At 56.7% G+C, this 16,348-nt stretch overlaps 4 protein-coding genes across 4 annotated transcripts; 2 read left to right on the top strand and 2 right to left on the bottom strand.

Moving 5' to 3' along the window:
- Nucleotides 1–1,182: 1,182 nt before the first annotated feature.
- VDAG_05022 (bZIP transcription factor HapX) lies at nucleotides 1,183–3,449 on the top strand (the record flags this gene model as incomplete). The annotated part of the gene is made up of 2 exons (XM_009654758.1): nucleotides 1,183–3,036; nucleotides 3,189–3,449. The coding sequence occupies 2 exons, from the start codon at nucleotides 1,183–1,185 to the stop codon at nucleotides 3,447–3,449; spliced, it is 2,115 nt and encodes a 704-aa protein (XP_009653053.1).
- Nucleotides 3,450–4,199: 750 nt separating this feature from the next.
- VDAG_05021 (1-aminocyclopropane-1-carboxylate synthase) lies at nucleotides 4,200–5,540 on the bottom strand (the record flags this gene model as incomplete). The annotated part of the gene is made up of 2 exons (XM_009654757.1): nucleotides 4,200–5,283; nucleotides 5,401–5,540. The coding sequence occupies 2 exons, from the start codon at nucleotides 5,538–5,540 to the stop codon at nucleotides 4,200–4,202; spliced, it is 1,224 nt and encodes a 407-aa protein (XP_009653052.1).
- Nucleotides 5,541–8,568: 3,028 nt separating this feature from the next.
- VDAG_05020 (uncharacterized protein) lies at nucleotides 8,569–14,097 on the top strand (the record flags this gene model as incomplete). Its single annotated transcript, XM_009654756.1, has 2 exons — nucleotides 8,569–8,626; nucleotides 8,753–14,097. 2 exons carry the CDS (start codon nucleotides 8,569–8,571, stop codon nucleotides 14,095–14,097), a joined length of 5,403 nt encoding a protein of 1,800 aa, XP_009653051.1.
- An 801-nt stretch (nucleotides 14,098–14,898) lies between these two features.
- On the bottom strand, nucleotides 14,899–16,133 carry VDAG_05019 (GTP cyclohydrolase I; the record flags this gene model as incomplete). Its single annotated transcript, XM_009654755.1, has 3 exons — nucleotides 14,899–15,207; nucleotides 15,292–15,596; nucleotides 15,689–16,133. 3 exons carry the CDS (start codon nucleotides 16,131–16,133, stop codon nucleotides 14,899–14,901), a joined length of 1,059 nt encoding a protein of 352 aa, XP_009653050.1.
- Between the last annotated feature and the right edge of the window lie 215 nt (nucleotides 16,134–16,348).

Raw genomic sequence — 16,348 nt, 5'->3', positions numbered from 1 at the left:
AAGGATGCAGAAGCGTGTGAAAGGTGTGAAAGGTGTGAAAGGGGGGGGGGAGGTGGGCGGGCCAATGCACCATGCACAAACCCTGGCGGATCCAGCATGGTGACACAGGAAAAATTATCTTATCAATCTAATCAAAATCTCCTCACGATCACAGGATATGATTGGTAGACCGCATCAGCCCTCGGCTCAGAGGCTCCCTAGGCTCCCCGGCCCCCACTCTTTGGCCAAGTCACTGAGGTTGTTACGGAAGTCACTCGGCGGTCTTCTCGTCTGGCTCCTCTCGTCCCACTCAACAGAGTCAAGTCCGCGCCAGGAGCCACCTTGCGCTAGGTGTTAGCAGTACAAAGGTGCCCATGCCAGTGCCAGTTGCATCGTCAACAGCGTACGACACCTTTTGACGAGTGATCCTTAGGCAGCGTAGTCGTGCCCCATCGCACCTGGAGTGCACTGGGGCACCACCACAACATTGGCTCCCCTTAGGACCGTTCGGAGCGCACCCTCTCCGCCTCCTCCTCCTCATCTCACGTACATGTTACATGCGTTCCTTCCTTCCTCATACGGCCAACTCAATGAGGAAGCAAAGATTCGTCATCCCGTGAGTAGGACGGACAGCCAATGGTAACCAGCTCAATTGGAAACACTGGCAGGTTTGGTCAGGGGAGAGCCAATTGCAATCAGCTCATTCCAGCTCTCCTCAGCAGTGTCCTCTTGACGAATTGCGGGGGTGTTCCAGACGGGAGATCCAATCAGTGGGCAGATCTGCTGCTTCGGCAGTCAGCAATGGAGATTCGCTAGCTGCATTTCCCCTATAATCCATTAGACAATTCCTGTCCATGTTTTCTCAGGAGCTGATCGACGGCCTCGAAGGCCAAAAATGAAGGATCTAACAGGCAAGAGAGCTTGATTCACTTATGTATTTCAAGCAAAAGAAGAGTTTCCCCCCAAACGGGCTCTGAACATATGACATCCACGGACCGACAGACATATCCGGGACGTCGATCACCCCCCCTCTACAGCATATATGCATGTATGCCCCAGCTCCGGCGTGAGAACGTAAACCAACACAGGCACACACACTAGCCAGGCGTATCCCGCTCAAACGTGCTCACCTCTTGTTACGACACGGACAACGCTTGACCAGATGGCCATAATTCCGACCATGAGGGTTCGAAAGAAAACAATATGTCTTCAACATCTCCCATCTCTTCTGCTTCTCGCGATTTTCTCACAATTTTGCATCCATCCCTCAATGATTCAACACACGCCTGCAATACTGCGAACCCCACCACCGCCGACAGTACCCGACCGAGTGCCCTGCCCCTCCCCTGCTGCCCCATCTGTCTGCCCCTGCTGGGTACCTCCGAGGTACTTAGAGCCCGCTCCGAGCTACCTCTGGACAACACTAGCTGCTGGGGTGCGATATCGCTGGGGACGAACAGCCCACCAATCCGGCAGAGAAAAGGCCTCGCTTCCCAGCGCCCGCGGCCCGTGATGGCTTTCGCACCGTCATCCATTCTCCCCTCTTCGACCTGGCCCTCGACCTCGTCCTCGTCTCTGGCATCAACCTCGACCTCTTCATCTCCCACTGGCAATCCAGGCAGCCACCCTCGAGCCTACTCATTCGCACATTTCTATCAGCAGCCGCATCACGACGATGCGCGACGCCTTTTGAATTCAACGACAACTCCGAGATCCCAGCACGGCTCAAGCTCGGCTTCCTCGAGTCCTGCATCCACATACTCATCGCCTTCCACCACAGCCTCTTCCTCGTCCACACCAGGAGCCGCCTCCTCATCGTCGGCATTCCACCTCTCTCTACCGCCGCCAACCCATCTGCTGCCACCCATTCGACCGGGTGCAGGTTACTTTCCCTACCTGCCGCCCACCCCGCCACCCCCAGCTTCTCATCATCCCGACCTCACCAAGATGTCCATGTCATCCGTCATCAGCCCCCAGTCGGAGTTGCCCAAGATGGCAGGCTCCATGACCTCGAAGGAATGGGTCATTCCCCCTCGCCCCAAGCCCGGCCGCAAGCCTGCCACGGACACCCCGCCCACAAAGCGCAAGGCGCAGAACCGAGCTGCACAGAGAGCCTTCCGCGAGCGCCGAGCCGCCCGCGTCGGCGAGCTCGAGGAGCAACTGGACGAGCTCAAGGAGGCCCACGACAAGAAGGAGGCCGAATCCAAGGAGCGTATTCATGAGCTGGAGATGGAGGTGCAGTCCTACAAGTCTCGCTGCGATGTGCTCGAGACCATGCTCGAGCGTGAGAGGCAGGACCGGGTCAAGGCCGAGACGGCGCTTGATGGCCAAAAGAGGAGGTGGGAGCGTCAGGCTGCTCTGGGGCAGTTCCAGCTGCCCACTCAGCGCGGTTCGCACAGCAGTGAAAATCAGCTGTCCCCCATCCACCAGACATCCATGGCATCGCAGATGCCCACGCCAGAGGACCCCTCCCCTATGGACACCACAGGAGTCGATCTGACGTGCGGTTCCTGCGGCCCCGAAGGTCGCTGCGCCTGTGCTGAAGATATTCTGAGGACAGTCGAGTCAGCCGACTCTCTGGACGATGCCATGAATGCAGGCTCCTCAGATCTCAAGCGAGCACCGCCTTCGCCGACCTTTGCCCCCGCCGACAAGCGTCAGCGTTCCAACTCCAACGCCGGTGACATGGCCACCGAAATCGACTTTACGTCCTTCTTCAAGAAGCAGCCTCAGATGCAGCAGCAGCAGCAGCAGCAGCAACTGTCCTCAAACCTCGTCAAGGATCCCTGTGGCTTCTGCAAAGATGGCGATTACTGCATCTGCGCTGACACAGCCCTCAACGCCGCCCCTACTTCCTACACGGCCCCCGCCCCCTTTTTCCAGCAGACTCAGACACCGCCACCCTCGGACAACGATGTCGGGCCCCCCATCCCAATGGAGATCAACTCAGACGGCGCCGTCAAGCTCCGCCCTCGCCCCCGCCCTGCTGCCGCTCCCATTGCCGCGCTCGCTCCCACCCGCGGCTGCGGCCCCAGCGGCCCCCGGCACCTGCGACCAGTGCATTGCCGATCCCATTTCGGGGCCTCTTCTGCCGCGCCCTTGTCGGCCAACATCAACAAGAAGGGCCAGAGCTCCCGGCGGCGGCGGGCTGCTGCGGCGGCGGCGGCCGTGACGGCGGCTGCTGCAAGACCGGCACCACCACGCCGCAGCTCCCCAAGCCCTCCGCCCTCAAGGCAGGCCTCGGCCTCAGCCTCAGCTGCGCCGAGGCGTACCAGACCCTCTCGAGCCATCGCAACTTCGACAAGGCCACCGACGACATTAGCTCGTGGCTGCCCAAGCTGCGTGCCGCGCCGCGCATCGGCGAGACGCTGCCCGAACCGACGGCCTCGCGGCTGCCGATCGAGGTCGAGGCCGCGAGCATCATGAGTGTGCTCAAGGACTTTGACATTCGCTTCGGCAGGGGCTTGTAAAAGCTGGCACGCGCCCCTCGGTGCTTGGTTTGGGGTTTCGGGTTTCATGTCTCTCTCTCTCTCCCCTTACTTCGGCGTACGCTGTAGATATGATATCCATGAACTAGGAGATTTGGAGGGAAAGGAGGAGGCGGTTTGGCAACAAATAAGAAAAAAACAAAGCAGAGCGGCGATCCGTCCGTCTACTGCTTGGTTTTTTTTTCCTGGCTGGCGTTCTGGCACTAGGTGTGCTCTCTGTGTCTCCCTATGGTTGGGACTTGGGCGTTACGGTTGAAGGTCGATTGTTGATTATCTGCATCTGCTGCACTGAAGCATTGGTCAGTTCCGCTCGTGTGGGTGGCCTCCATAGCCTGTGATTTTTAGTTTTACGTTAGGGAGGTCGATGGGCGCTTTTGCCTGCTGAAATACATGTTCCCTGTACTGAATGGCGCTGAGCTGGATCACTTGTGACATGTCTGTTCCCGGCATGCTCTCCTGAGCAAGGTACTTGAGCGCGACCAACCGTTGGTCACTTCCGCGAGCACCTCAACACACTTTATCATCACGAGAACATCCGAGCTACCCGATATTTGACCTAGCATCATACAACAGTCTCAAACCTGGGGGAAATAGGCACAGTATCGCGTGAACAAAGCCTCGCGAGGACACGTGCATATAGCAGGCAGCTACGCCAAGGTAGCCATGGGTTTCCTTCGCAAGCTACACGGACCAATCCACGCTCTTCAGAACAGCATCGAGCCTATCAGTTTGTCAGTCGTGACCGTAGAAACACGCCGAAACAATATCAAAATACCTCTTCAAGCCTTCGGTGATGACCGGCCGCTGTTGCGTGTAAACGAGACGAAACTTCCCAGCCTCAAGAGCATGCTCCTCCCCCGGATGCAAGAAAACCCCACCTTCAACCAGTTTCTCAGCCAGCGCAAACTCTCTCTGCTGCGTAGTATCATATACTTTGCCTTCAGGTGGCAGCCAGGGCGCCAGGTCGATCAGGACAAAGTACCCAGCATTGGCCTCGAGATACGATATTCCAATCTCACTCAACCTGCCCGTGACAAACTTGTATGCGTCGCCGATGCGTGCTCGTGCATTCAGTATGAAGGCGCGACACCACTCTCGGTCCTCGAACATAGCCGTGCCGATGGCGACGGACATGCCCGAAGGTTCGTGAAACCGGCCGACAGCCTGGACGGAGCGCTGCAGCTCGCGATTCTTGGTGATGAGCGCCCCCAGACGCAGTCCCGCGGCTGCAAAGTCCTTGCTCGTGCCGTACTCGACGTGAACCAGGTTCGGGTCGATGAGATTCGTAAGGTTGATAGACAGCACCGATGTGAAGGGGTGCAAGCCACGGCTTGAGCCCGTTCCGGGGCCAAAGACTGAGAGACCGTATACCTCATCACTGATGAGATGGAGCCGGTGCCTCTGACAGAACTCGAGCAATCCCACCAACGTCTCGCGGGGGTAGCAACGACCCAGGGGGTTACTTGGATTCACAACTAGCACCGCCTTCACATTGATACCGCCAACCTTGGCCTTCTGCAAGGCCTCTTCACAAAGAACAACGACAGAAGGTTCAAGCGCTTCTGCAGAGGCGCAGTCGGCATAAGCCACTTTGACGCCCATGGCGTTGCCCAGGTCTAGTTCGAAACGACCATACACAGGGCGCGGAGCAAGGATGGCATCGCCCTGCTCGGCTAGGGAAAAGGCGAGGACGGAATGGAGAGAAGTAGCACCATTGACAATCTGTATATCCGAGGGCAAGACTGGGGAGAATGGGTTGAATGTCTCGTTGACGTGTGTTGCGAGAGCAGCAGCGAGGCGGGGTCCGCCAAAGCTGCTGTAGCCATATGTGAAGGAAGCAGGCGGAAACTCTACCTAAACGATGTTAGGTCGGTGAAAACCCGCCTTTGATAATACGATTACCTTCGAAGAAAACTCGACGAGATCATCGTACATCAAGGGGTTCTCAGCCTTTGCGAGAGAGATGATACCTCCGGGATTGGATTCGGCATCGAACAGATCCCTGGCGGCTGGGGTAAATCGCCAGGGGATGTCCAGTTGCGCCAATGTTGTGGCGGCCCGAGTTGATAACATTGTTTTCACGTCCAGTCCCTGGCTGCACAGGGAGAGTGAAACTCTTTTGAATGATGACGCAGAATGTGCTCGAGGTTTGAGAAACAGGCCAAAGAGGTAGCTGGCACGCGATTATGTGCTCACAAACCAGCTCACTGACGACGAAGCGGGGCAGAGTGTCAACCAGCATTTCATCAGCACTGTAAAGCCTCCTAGGAACAGAGCCAGCTATCCTGTGAGCACGCAGAGTTGAGCAGCGATCCACATCTTCTCGAGAGACGAGACGAACACGCGCGATGACAGGACCATCGCTGGATTATAAATGCGTTGGCAGAGCACTAGCTCTAGAAGATGTTAATACGGACGTCGAATGAGCGCCTAGTGACAAAGCACGACTATACCTGGACAAGAACTGTTACCCTAACGCTTGTCATCACTCCTGACAACTGTTCGGGTTAGTGACTGTCACAACTGCATCCTTCTAGCGGCCGCTACGAAGTAAGCTCATGCCTGTCGAGATCTCAGGCAGGGCATACTGGGTGACAGATATGCAGCCCCATCCCGAGATCTTACGGGCATGGTACAGGCATCGAACATTGTTACCGCAGCCGATACTCTGCGTTCGTGCAATATGTGCGCCAGTACAATGGGTCAGATGATACACAAGGCGCGTTGATGGTGTCTGGCGGCATGTCTTGGTAGAAGCGCAGTCATCCTAGGCGCCTTTGATGGAAAACATGCGCGACATGAAGATCGCTATTCAAGAATAGAAGGCAGGATGAAGTCTGTGAAGCCAGCCCACGCCTGTCAATGCCATGCCACCTGGAGCTGCTCTCAAGTAATCAACATTCCGCTGGGCGAGTAATCCGATTCAGGCGATGCCAGTAACAAGGAGCGCTGGGTTCAAGACTCGACACAGGAACAGCATGTGACCCATCGTTTCCCCGTTGGCCATTGATAAGGAGATGAGCGGGAGGGTACGTTAGGGACGAGCATGGGTGAGCGGTCCGCCCAGTCTGACGTGCATAGCACGATTCGCTGGAAGATGGAAGGTTCGTAGATCACGAAGATTCCCTCAATGGATGGGACGAAAATGGAGCGGGTGAGCCAGGTGAAAGGGTGGTCGAGGGTGACGGACGAGGATAACCAAGCGTCGTGAATGACATTGTGTGCTGGCTGAGCCATGCCTCAATCAAAAAGTCGGCCTGCCGCAGACCAAAGAGTGTTGCGGGACATGGTCTGTCCGAGGAAGAACGTCGAGGAGAGACACACTTGGAAGCATGAAGCCCAGCGTTATTGGCGGGTCCCCGTCTGATGGCGCAGGCAGGTTGATACTGGTTGGGCGGCAGGGATGGGTGGGCTGGGTCGCGGAGAGTTGAAGGGTGTGTTGGCATGGTGGCCAGCCTCGTGGACGACGCAGATTGGCTGAGTGGTCGAGGGGTGCGGTCGGAACGGGACAGATGGAGGTCAGTGGTCGCAGGGTAGAGGTTGAGGGGCAGACGACGGAGACGGTCATGCCATGCGATGCAGTGCCAGCTCAGGGAGGCAGAAGCAGAAACGAGACACCAGGTGCTCCTGTTTCCAAGACGGGGTTGGCAGGAGGAACGCCTGGGCGGGTCGAGGGAATGGCGAAGCGAGCCCGCTGTGTGCTGTCGCTGCATCTCATCGTGTTTGTCTTGGGAAAAGCACAGATGAGACGTTGACAGATTGTGACCGACCACCGAGTTGTCGTAGTGAGCATCGGAATCACCAGCACACCAAACCAAGTGGCAAGAGGCGCGTGCTGTACAGATCGATAGACTGACGTGTGAAGGTGTCTAGAGTGCATCAAGTCAGCTGAATGTGTCGCCGTCGGCGTCCTCGAGTAGTTACATGTCTTTGCCACAGACAAGACACGACACATGGAAGTTGGGAAGACTGCGAGGGCACCGAGGATAATGGGCGGCACGACATGAGATCTGTCCGTGGGTTCGGTCGGTGATGAGCAGGCCGTTGGATGACAAGAACTCCCTCTGTCCATGTTGGGGAGGGTGTTCGGCTGTTGAGTGGAATGGACGGGAGGGGCAGGCAAGGGCGGGGCGTTCCCGCCCGATGCCAGTGCCAGCAAAGGGTCGCTAGGATCGAAGTTAGCGCCCACGACACACCCCTGTTCAGGGCAGGTTCTGCCCAATGCCCAATGCCAGTGCTTCCTTCCCACCACAATCCCCCTGCTGTCCACGTCTCCAGCCACTGCAGGTTCTAACCTAGAAGCCGGCTGCTACCTACCTGGTAGCTACCCAGCTTGATGCTTGGTGGATGCATGCTGCTGGCTGCTGGCTACTGGCTGCCTACCTTGTCCACTCACTGCCTGCTCGCTGCTCGCTGCTCGCTGCGTGCTGCTTGTCAGGAAAGGCGAGGCACGAGGGACCAATAGCCTGGCATTGCGCCTGCCAGGACGGATGACCGACAGTCCAAAGCCGGCCTGACCTGGTCCGGGACGCACTGGCCTGTGAAGCTGTTGAGCCATGGCGGCGGCGATGGCAGCCGCGATGGACCTTACGGACCTGGTGCTGCCCCTGTTGTCCCTGCTGCCAGCCATCCCATCTCGGGTCAAGGTGGATCATGAACATTCACGACCTTCTCCAGCTTCCAGTTTCCAGCTTCCAGCTTCCAGGTCCTCATCTGTCCCCCCCCCTTCGTCTTTCCAACTTCGAAAACACCATTTACCTCGTTCACCGTGCCCTCCGATGACTCGTCTTCAGTGTGTCGCCAGCTGACCGTCGCCAACCCTCTCCTTCCTTACCTCCCTCTCCCCTTTCTCCTCCCCCGCCATTCGACTCGCTTACCCTCCCCCGCCTCAACCCCGATCACACGATCGCGACGTCGCCCGCACAAGATCGTCCCACCAACCTGACACTGTTGCCCAAATACTCCGTCCTGCCCAGAGTCTGCCACTCTGACGAGACGCTCAAAGTCGTGGCCTGGGACGATCCGACTGAAACCATATTCCGTTGCATTTAGTCGTTGCTTCAGCGTCTTCGTTGCGGTCCACCACCTCCATGGGCGCATAATGATTTCCATGCAACGCTCCCTCTCGTCGCCCGTTCGCATACATTCTTCCTCAGCTCGTATGTCCAGGCAGTCAAACTAGTGGGCGGGACAACTACTGTTGTCACCAACACTCTTCTCACTGCTACCCTCCGCGCCGTCCATCTACCTTTACCACTGCTAACCTGCGCCATTCGTTCCTGCAGCCCTCTCTCCCGACGACGAGAAGCTCCCCACAAGCGCGAACTCGAGATCGCCGACGCCCTCGCTCGACGACCATGCCTCTTTCTCCCAGCGCATGCGACGCCCCTGCTCGCCGACCCCCCCGCCAGTCTCCAACATCAACGTTTCGCTGCCTTTGCGCCGCAGTGACGACGCACCAAGGCGGCCTCTCTCACAGCAGTATGGTGCGGCAGCCAGCGCTAGGAAGCCAGTGATTGCTCAACCCGTGACGCCCTCTTCCACATCACCCGCCAAAGACGCTGCTCCTCAGACGCCCCCGTCTGTTTCTTCTGACACCGGCGCTGCTCCTCTTGCTCCGAGTCTTCTTCCAGATTTGTCTCAGTACTCGAGTCCGTTCCAGCCACATGACAGTTCCGATGGCACTACTTTGGAGGAACTTGCCCACCTGGTTCGACTGTCCAAGTACCAGGAGCGCAAGCGCGCCAACACTAGGATACGTTTGCAAAGGAACTTGATATCGACTGCCCTGTCTGCTCGACTGACTCGGTGTGGTGAGATTGCCCGCAGGAACCTAGCAGATTGTTTCCGCAAGGACGACAAGAAAACCTTTGGACCCCTTTTCAACGCCATTCACGATGTCCGAAAAAGTTGCGATGGCCTCCGCCAGTACGCTCTTCTGGAACCCGAAATGGACACCTTGTCCGATAATTTGGAGGCTTCCTCGAGCACACCTGTCTCTGCTGGTCCCTTGGCTGCTGTTGCACCATTTCTCCACGAAATACCAGCCTCTGCAAGGGAGACGTTTCTTAACTTTCTGAACCAAATACGGACCAATCCGGATTATCTAGCTACTAGGCTTTGCACCTTGACCACCGCTGAACTGAATGCCCTTACCAGCTTCCATCAGGTACTGGAACCTATCGAGTCTGTCCTCCCTTTCCATGGTCGACCAGCCCCGCGAACCCACGCATCCGGCACCTCGAGTCGATATTCGACGCAGCAGAACACCGCCATCGAGCGCCTACTCTCCTTTCAACGGCATGACCCTCTGTCGGCTCTCATACATACCTGCTTTGCGAACTCGGCTGGGCCAGACAGCGCAGAGGACCGGAGACGAACTGATATCTGGGCAACCGCCATGGCCAAGCTGATTACGGATTCCAGGGCGAACAAAGTCCAAAGCGAGCATATGCTTATTTCTGTCATGAATGTCTGGACGACCATGCGTGACTGGGCCGGAAAATCCAATATGGAATGGTATCTCATGAAAATCTTGGAAGACGGCGCTTTCCTTCTGGACCGTGCCGAGGACCAGCACGGGACTCGCTTCAACCTTTCGGATTGGACCCCCAAGGATAGCATAGCTGCTGATGAGTTCTATGATCGAGCTGTCAATGAGCTCTTTGACATTGTGGACGATGAGGATGCGACAGGCATACCTGAGGGTCTCCTCGAACTCGGCAATGCGATCCTGCGGCGAATTGACAGCAAACTCGTCGACAGTACTAGAAATTGGTTCGTTTGGAAGTGGCTTTTTTCCTCTTTTCTCCTGCATGTCATCATTCACCCGGAAAGCTTTGGTATGATGGCCGACTACCACATCACAGAATACGGCCGCCAAACCATCCTGAAGAAGGTTGCACTGAAAGCACAGGAACTAGTGGTGAACATGACGTGCTACAAGAAAGGCACCATGTCAGTCCCAGCTAAGGTTCAAGGCCATGTCGACAACATTTTGAGCCGGTTCAGAGGGGCACGGCCGCAGCGGCAGATGGCCAAGCTGTTACCTGCGCGATCCATTACATCGCTCAGGGAGACTGTTGAAGTGCATCCCTACCTGGTCATCAGCCCTGCAGATCTGGTCACTCTGGTCAACGCTCTCTTTCCCGAACGGAGGCCAATGTCAGCCCAGTCCAGTGGGCTCAGGTCTGCTGCCCCGTCAATCTCTGGTATGTCTGGCATCTCGCAGCCCATATCGATGGGTGGTTCGCGTAGCAACTTCGAAACGACATCTGTACTTAGCACTAGTGCCTCTTCAGTTGTCAGCGATGCAACAACCTCGCAGGGAACTGCTTTCGATGATCATGGTGCGGGTTCCCCTCAACGTTACTCGCCGTCAGCCCTCGATTCGGCCGCGCAACAGCGACTTAATGGCTATGAGGACGATGGCTATCGCCTGCGCTTCGCCCTTCGAGAGCTGAGTGCCGCTCTAGGCATGGAAACCGTCCAGGGCTCATGCCACCCCTGTGCAGATCGTTGGGCGGTATTATTCATTTCCTCGGACGGCAACAGCTTGTCTACGCAAATGACATATGATCCCGAGGACGAAATCGAGGAAGAAGAGAACTCGTCCACCAGCGATACAGACGATGACGAAGACGATGGAAGACCGGAGCTAGACAAGGACTACCACCAACTTCGCGACTCTGTCTTGAAACTGGTAGAGGATTTTGAGATCCCACAAAGTAACGAGCCAGAAGCAACCCGCGCACAGTTCAGTAACCGGGCTACCGGCATCAAGAGATACCGATCGAAGAACAAGGTAGTCACAACTGAGCGGTCAACGCCGAATCGGAATCCATATCGTGGGCGAGACGCCGGCCAGGACATCAAGAGTCCAGCACTCAAAGCACCCGAAGATTCTACGGGAAGCTCGAAAAACGACGAAGAACCAGCACCATCCTCGGATTCTTCTTCTGTGCTGGTCGCCATGCTGACGGCGGCATCAGCACAGTCGCGAGCTCAGTCCGATTTCGTTTCCGCGCACCTGTACTGGAAGACGCTGCAGCAGCTCAACGCTGTCACTGCAACATCCCTACGTCGTGATGGATTCGCTATACTCTTGAACATCTTCTCGCGCGGCCCTCGAGATTCGATACGTCGATCTGCATCCGGCATTGAAGAGTACGACGCTTGGCTTGTTTGGCTCAAGCAAAGCCAGGAAAGGCACGAAGGTCTCATCGATGGCATGATGAGGCGCCTGCGGGCGCTCCGTGATAAGATGTGGTATGTCTCTGACGTCCGCACCTCAGCACCCTACGAACACACCCGCAACATTTGTGCAGCTTTGAAGACGATGGGCATGCCTCGTCGATGGGGTACATTTCAACGCAACAGGGCTCACTCGGCTCGCGGCACCGCCAATTATCTCTACCGCACCGAGTCACAGATCATGGATCTATTGTGCGCCTCAGAAGAGCAAGGTGGGCCGAATAAGCTCAGCGACGACCAAGCCGACAAGACATCGCGTTGGCTGGAGCAGGCTGACGTCACAAATTTCTGCCGCGGTGAAGAGAGAATCCACAGATTCTGCTGCGAGGTCGACACATGTATTTCCAAGCTTGTCGGCGAGTCCATAATGGATGGACCTGTCCTATGGTCGAGCGAATTGTACCTGCGGGACCGCAAGACGCTTGAAGGGTTCAAAGGCGGCCGCGATAGAGAGCCGGGCTGGGGTCATGGCGTAGACGATGCCGCAAGCATCATCAGCGAGCCAGAACGCAGGTTCAACATTCACGGCAGATCGGTTGCTATGCCCAGGGATCTTAGGAGCATGTCGACGCACAATGCAAGCCAGCAATCATTCGATTCAGGAAGCTATCGATTCTCAAAGGCCAGCACGGCTCTTTCCGATTTCATAGACGGGCAGGACTATTTCGGCGCATCTTCACCTGTTCACACCATTGACTCGAGCTCGACATTCTGGTCGCCCTTTCAGTCTGCCATCTCCCCAAGCACTGTGGCTTCAAGGGCACACTCGCCCACTACGAGTGTGACGAACCTATCAAGCACATTCCATGCTCACAGCCAAATCGGCCCCTCCTTCTCGGGCCAATCTACCGGACGACCTGGAACCTCAGCGTCATCAAATGAGACAGTTTATCAGCAGCGCCTGTCGGAGGAGAAGACACGATTCTTTACCGATCTGCGGCAGACACTGACCAGTCTCCTTCTTTCGGACCTGGGCAATTTTGTCTTTGCGTCTGGCGCCGAGACTGATGTATGGTTTGAAAGCCTGGGCCAAGAGTGTATAGAACGACGAAATGCGCTCGACAGGCGGGCGAAAGGTCTATCGTCTACACGTGGTAAACTTTCGAAGGCCTCAGGAAAGCCACGCGTGATCGAGAAGAAAAAGAGCTGCGGGGATCTCAGGAGTGCTGGTGAGACCGACAAGAGCTCCGAGACGACCGAGACTGCGAGCGTCCCAGGAACCGACAGTACGACCACACCAGTCGATGCAGCATCCACTCGGCATCGTCCCATACTGAAAGACAGCACACCTGAGTTCCCCTATAAGAAGGCGTACCAGCGCCTGTTGCGCATGTTCTGCGTCCACCCAAACCCGTATGCCAAGCTCAACGCTCTGTATGAGCTTGAGCAACTCATTCTCGCGTCCCTGGCCACGGGTGGGACAAAGCGGTCACGAATGGACTGGAACCAAGCCAGCCCGCATGTCCCTGATAATGACGGCAGTGGAGGGTCCGGTCGGCCCACTCCGCTCGAGGATGACATGGACAATGTTAAGGAACGGCGCTCACATGCTCTGTTGCAGTCACCAGTTATCTCTCCAACGATCGCTGGATCGCTTCCTTCGCGTTTTGGCAGTCTTGATACTCGGACCGTGGGAGTTCCAAACCTTCACACCGACGCTGTTGTAGATGTCTTGCGATCGCTATTACGCGATGCCTCGATTCGACCCCAGACGCTTTTCAGGGACTTGCAATTCATCGCGGCTTTCGTTCATCCTGCTGTACTCGACAAGACAGACAAAGGCAAAGCGTTTTGGGATACTGGGCTGGCCGCGCTTGGGCTCAAGTCAGAAGTGTGCAGGACAATGCTTGATGTGGCTGATGAGGTCCAGAAGGCCTACAGAAGCACACAGGAGAGGGGCAAGGAACCCCACGCACAGAGTTCAGATTCGTCATCACAACCGAGCTCACCTGCTCCCGTAACAACGACTTACAGCCTGGCGGATGCAGGCAGAATGTGGACCGTTCTCGCCAAAGAAGGGGATACTGCCGCCCAGCGTGAGCTTGCCCTCTTTTATCTCATGGACCCAGAATTGCTGGAGCGTACAACGCTGCCCCTTTCGAAGCCTCGCGAGGTGTTCAAGCAAGCCGTCATGGACAAGTATGGTCGGGGTTCAAGGTCCGGCGCCAGGTTCTACCCCGGTGACAGGAGCCGATCTAGCACCACTGGCAATGTATCAAGTTCGGGGCATGAGGGTGGAGCGGAAGAAGGAGCAACAGTGTGGAATGACCCGTCACTCATGTGTATCGCGATCCACTTCTTTCAAGCCGCCGAACAGGGAGGTGATGGCCCAGCCACGGCATTCCTGCAGCAGAACGACCTTGGTCTGAGCCGGTAACGATTGTTGCTTTGGTTGGGCATTTATGCGATGAGAATTGTTTGCTATTTTTTCTCTCAACATTTTCAAGGAGTTTTGGGGCTCACCTATTGGTGTTTGTTTGGGACATGATATCACATAAACAGGAAATGATTCGAGAGATGGTCAAAAGGGACCTACCTCATCAGATAGATGGAATCTACCGACCAGCTGAAGAGGCTGGTCGGCTGGTGGCTATAGACGGCAGGTTTTGGGACTCTTTTTCTTCTCGCTGCTTCATTTCTGCATACATTGGGTTCTGATAGGATGGGTCACGGAGGATATACCATTGTCACAGCACATTTTCGTCATATATGGCGTGTCTACATACGGGTAGGACAAGGGCGCAGAGATGAATCAAGTTACTTCAACAGGGTATTGGCACTGCAGCTTGATCAAGTGAGATGGTATGACATGTCAAAAGAGGGAGCCTCGTCATGCAAGATTGACATTGCAAGTGATATTCAAGTCCGATAGCACAGGCACGAACTATATCGGCACACAAGTAAGTATCCGTCGCGAAGAAGAGCGTTGAGCTCGAACCATCTAACAGCCACCCGTTTCACCCAAACCGCCCAAAATGCTTTGACCCAATGTTGAAAAGAGGGATACGCCCGATTCTGGAGCCCCATGCTTGCTGCCGACGCCGAAACACCATGAATGTGAGAGGGGCTGGGCGGGGTTTAGAAAAGAGCCCCGCCCCTGGCCCAAAAGGGGAAGAAATCAATAACCCAAAGAAGAATGCCGAGTATCTGTTTTCCTCGTCCACACGAGAACTGCCGACTAGGTCTTCTTGAGCCCCACGAGGCTGAGGAACTCGTTGCGCGTCTTGGACTTTGTCTCGAAGCAGCCGAGGACGCAGCTCGTGATGGTGCTGGCCGTCGTCTTTTGCACGCCCCGCATGACCATGCACAGATGGCTCGACTCCATGACGACGGCGACGCCCTGGGGCTTGAGGACCTCCATGATGGCGTTGGCGACCTCCTTGGTCAGGCGCTCCTGGATCTGCAGGCGGCGGCTGAACATCTCGGCGATGCGGGGCAGCTTGGAGATGCCGATGACTTGGTTCTTCGGGATGTAGGCAATGTGCATCTGCGGCCGCGCGTGTGAGCTTTTGTTCTGAGCAAGAACGGATGGAGACTCTTGTGGAAGAGAGGGGAGGGGGGGGCTGGCTACCTTTCCGGTAAAGGGCACGAGGTGGTGCTCGCACAGGCTGAAGATCTCAATGTCCTTGACAATGACCATCTCGTTGTGGCCCTCCTGGAAGATGGCATTGTTGACAATGTCGCCGACGTTCTGCTGGTAGCCCTGGGTAAAGTCGAGCATGGCCTTGGCGTAGCGCTTGGGCGTGTCGACGATGCCGGAGCGGTCGGGGTCCTCGCCGACGCACTCGAGAATGGTGCGGACGGCGGCCTGCATCTTCTGGAGGCGCTCGGCGGCCTGGTCGGGGTTCTCTTCGAGACGTTCGCGCGTGCCTCGGGCTGTTGGGGGGGTTCCCTAGCGAGTCAGTCACTGTTTTACACTTTGAACGAGGGGTTGGGACAGAGAGAGAGAGAGAAAGAGTCCAACGTACACGGGCGGCTGAGGCCGTCAAAGTCAATGACGGGACTGGGGGTGCGGACGACGGGCTTGTCCTCCTCCTCCTCCTCCTGCAGCTTCTTCATCTTCCTGACGGTGATGTCCCGCGGGTCACGGGCCGGCTGGCTCAGGCTCGGCCGGCGCTTGGCTCCGCCGTTGGCGGCGGCGCGGGCGTCGGCGTCGGCATGTCTGCGCTTCGACTTTTTGGAGCGCTTGCTGCTCTGGCTGGCCGTGTCGGCGTCGCTCGCCTCGGGGGAGGAGACGGCCGACTTGTGATGGTGGTGCTTGCGCTTCTTCGACTTGCTCGCCTTGCTCGAGTGGCTGCTCGCGGTATCGGCGTCGCTGGCGTTGTGAGGGGCGTCTGCCGCGTCGCTGTGGCCGTGGCCGTTGTGCTTGCGACGGTGACGCCTCTCGGAGCTCGTGACTTCGGAGCCGGCCATTGCGTGGGTGAATTGACAGGGTCACGAGCGAGCGGCGTGGTTTAGAGACAGGCTGTCGGGAGGGAAGGGTCCGACTCGGAGGGGGAGGGGGATTGGGGAGTAGGGGAAAAAAATGGAATCATGACCGGGCCAGGGACTGACTCTACTGGATCGCCGGTTAATGGCGGACGGGATTAGCAGAGGGGCTGGTCTTATCTTATCAATGGGATTCAGAG

The sequence above is a fragment of the Verticillium dahliae genome, genomic scaffold (genome assembly GCF_000150675.1).
Source record: "Verticillium dahliae VdLs.17 supercont1.9 genomic scaffold, whole genome shotgun sequence".
In the NCBI taxonomy this organism is placed as follows: Eukaryota; Fungi; Ascomycota; class Sordariomycetes; order Glomerellales; family Plectosphaerellaceae; genus Verticillium; species Verticillium dahliae.
This window is presented reverse-complemented; position numbering and strand designations above follow the sequence as displayed.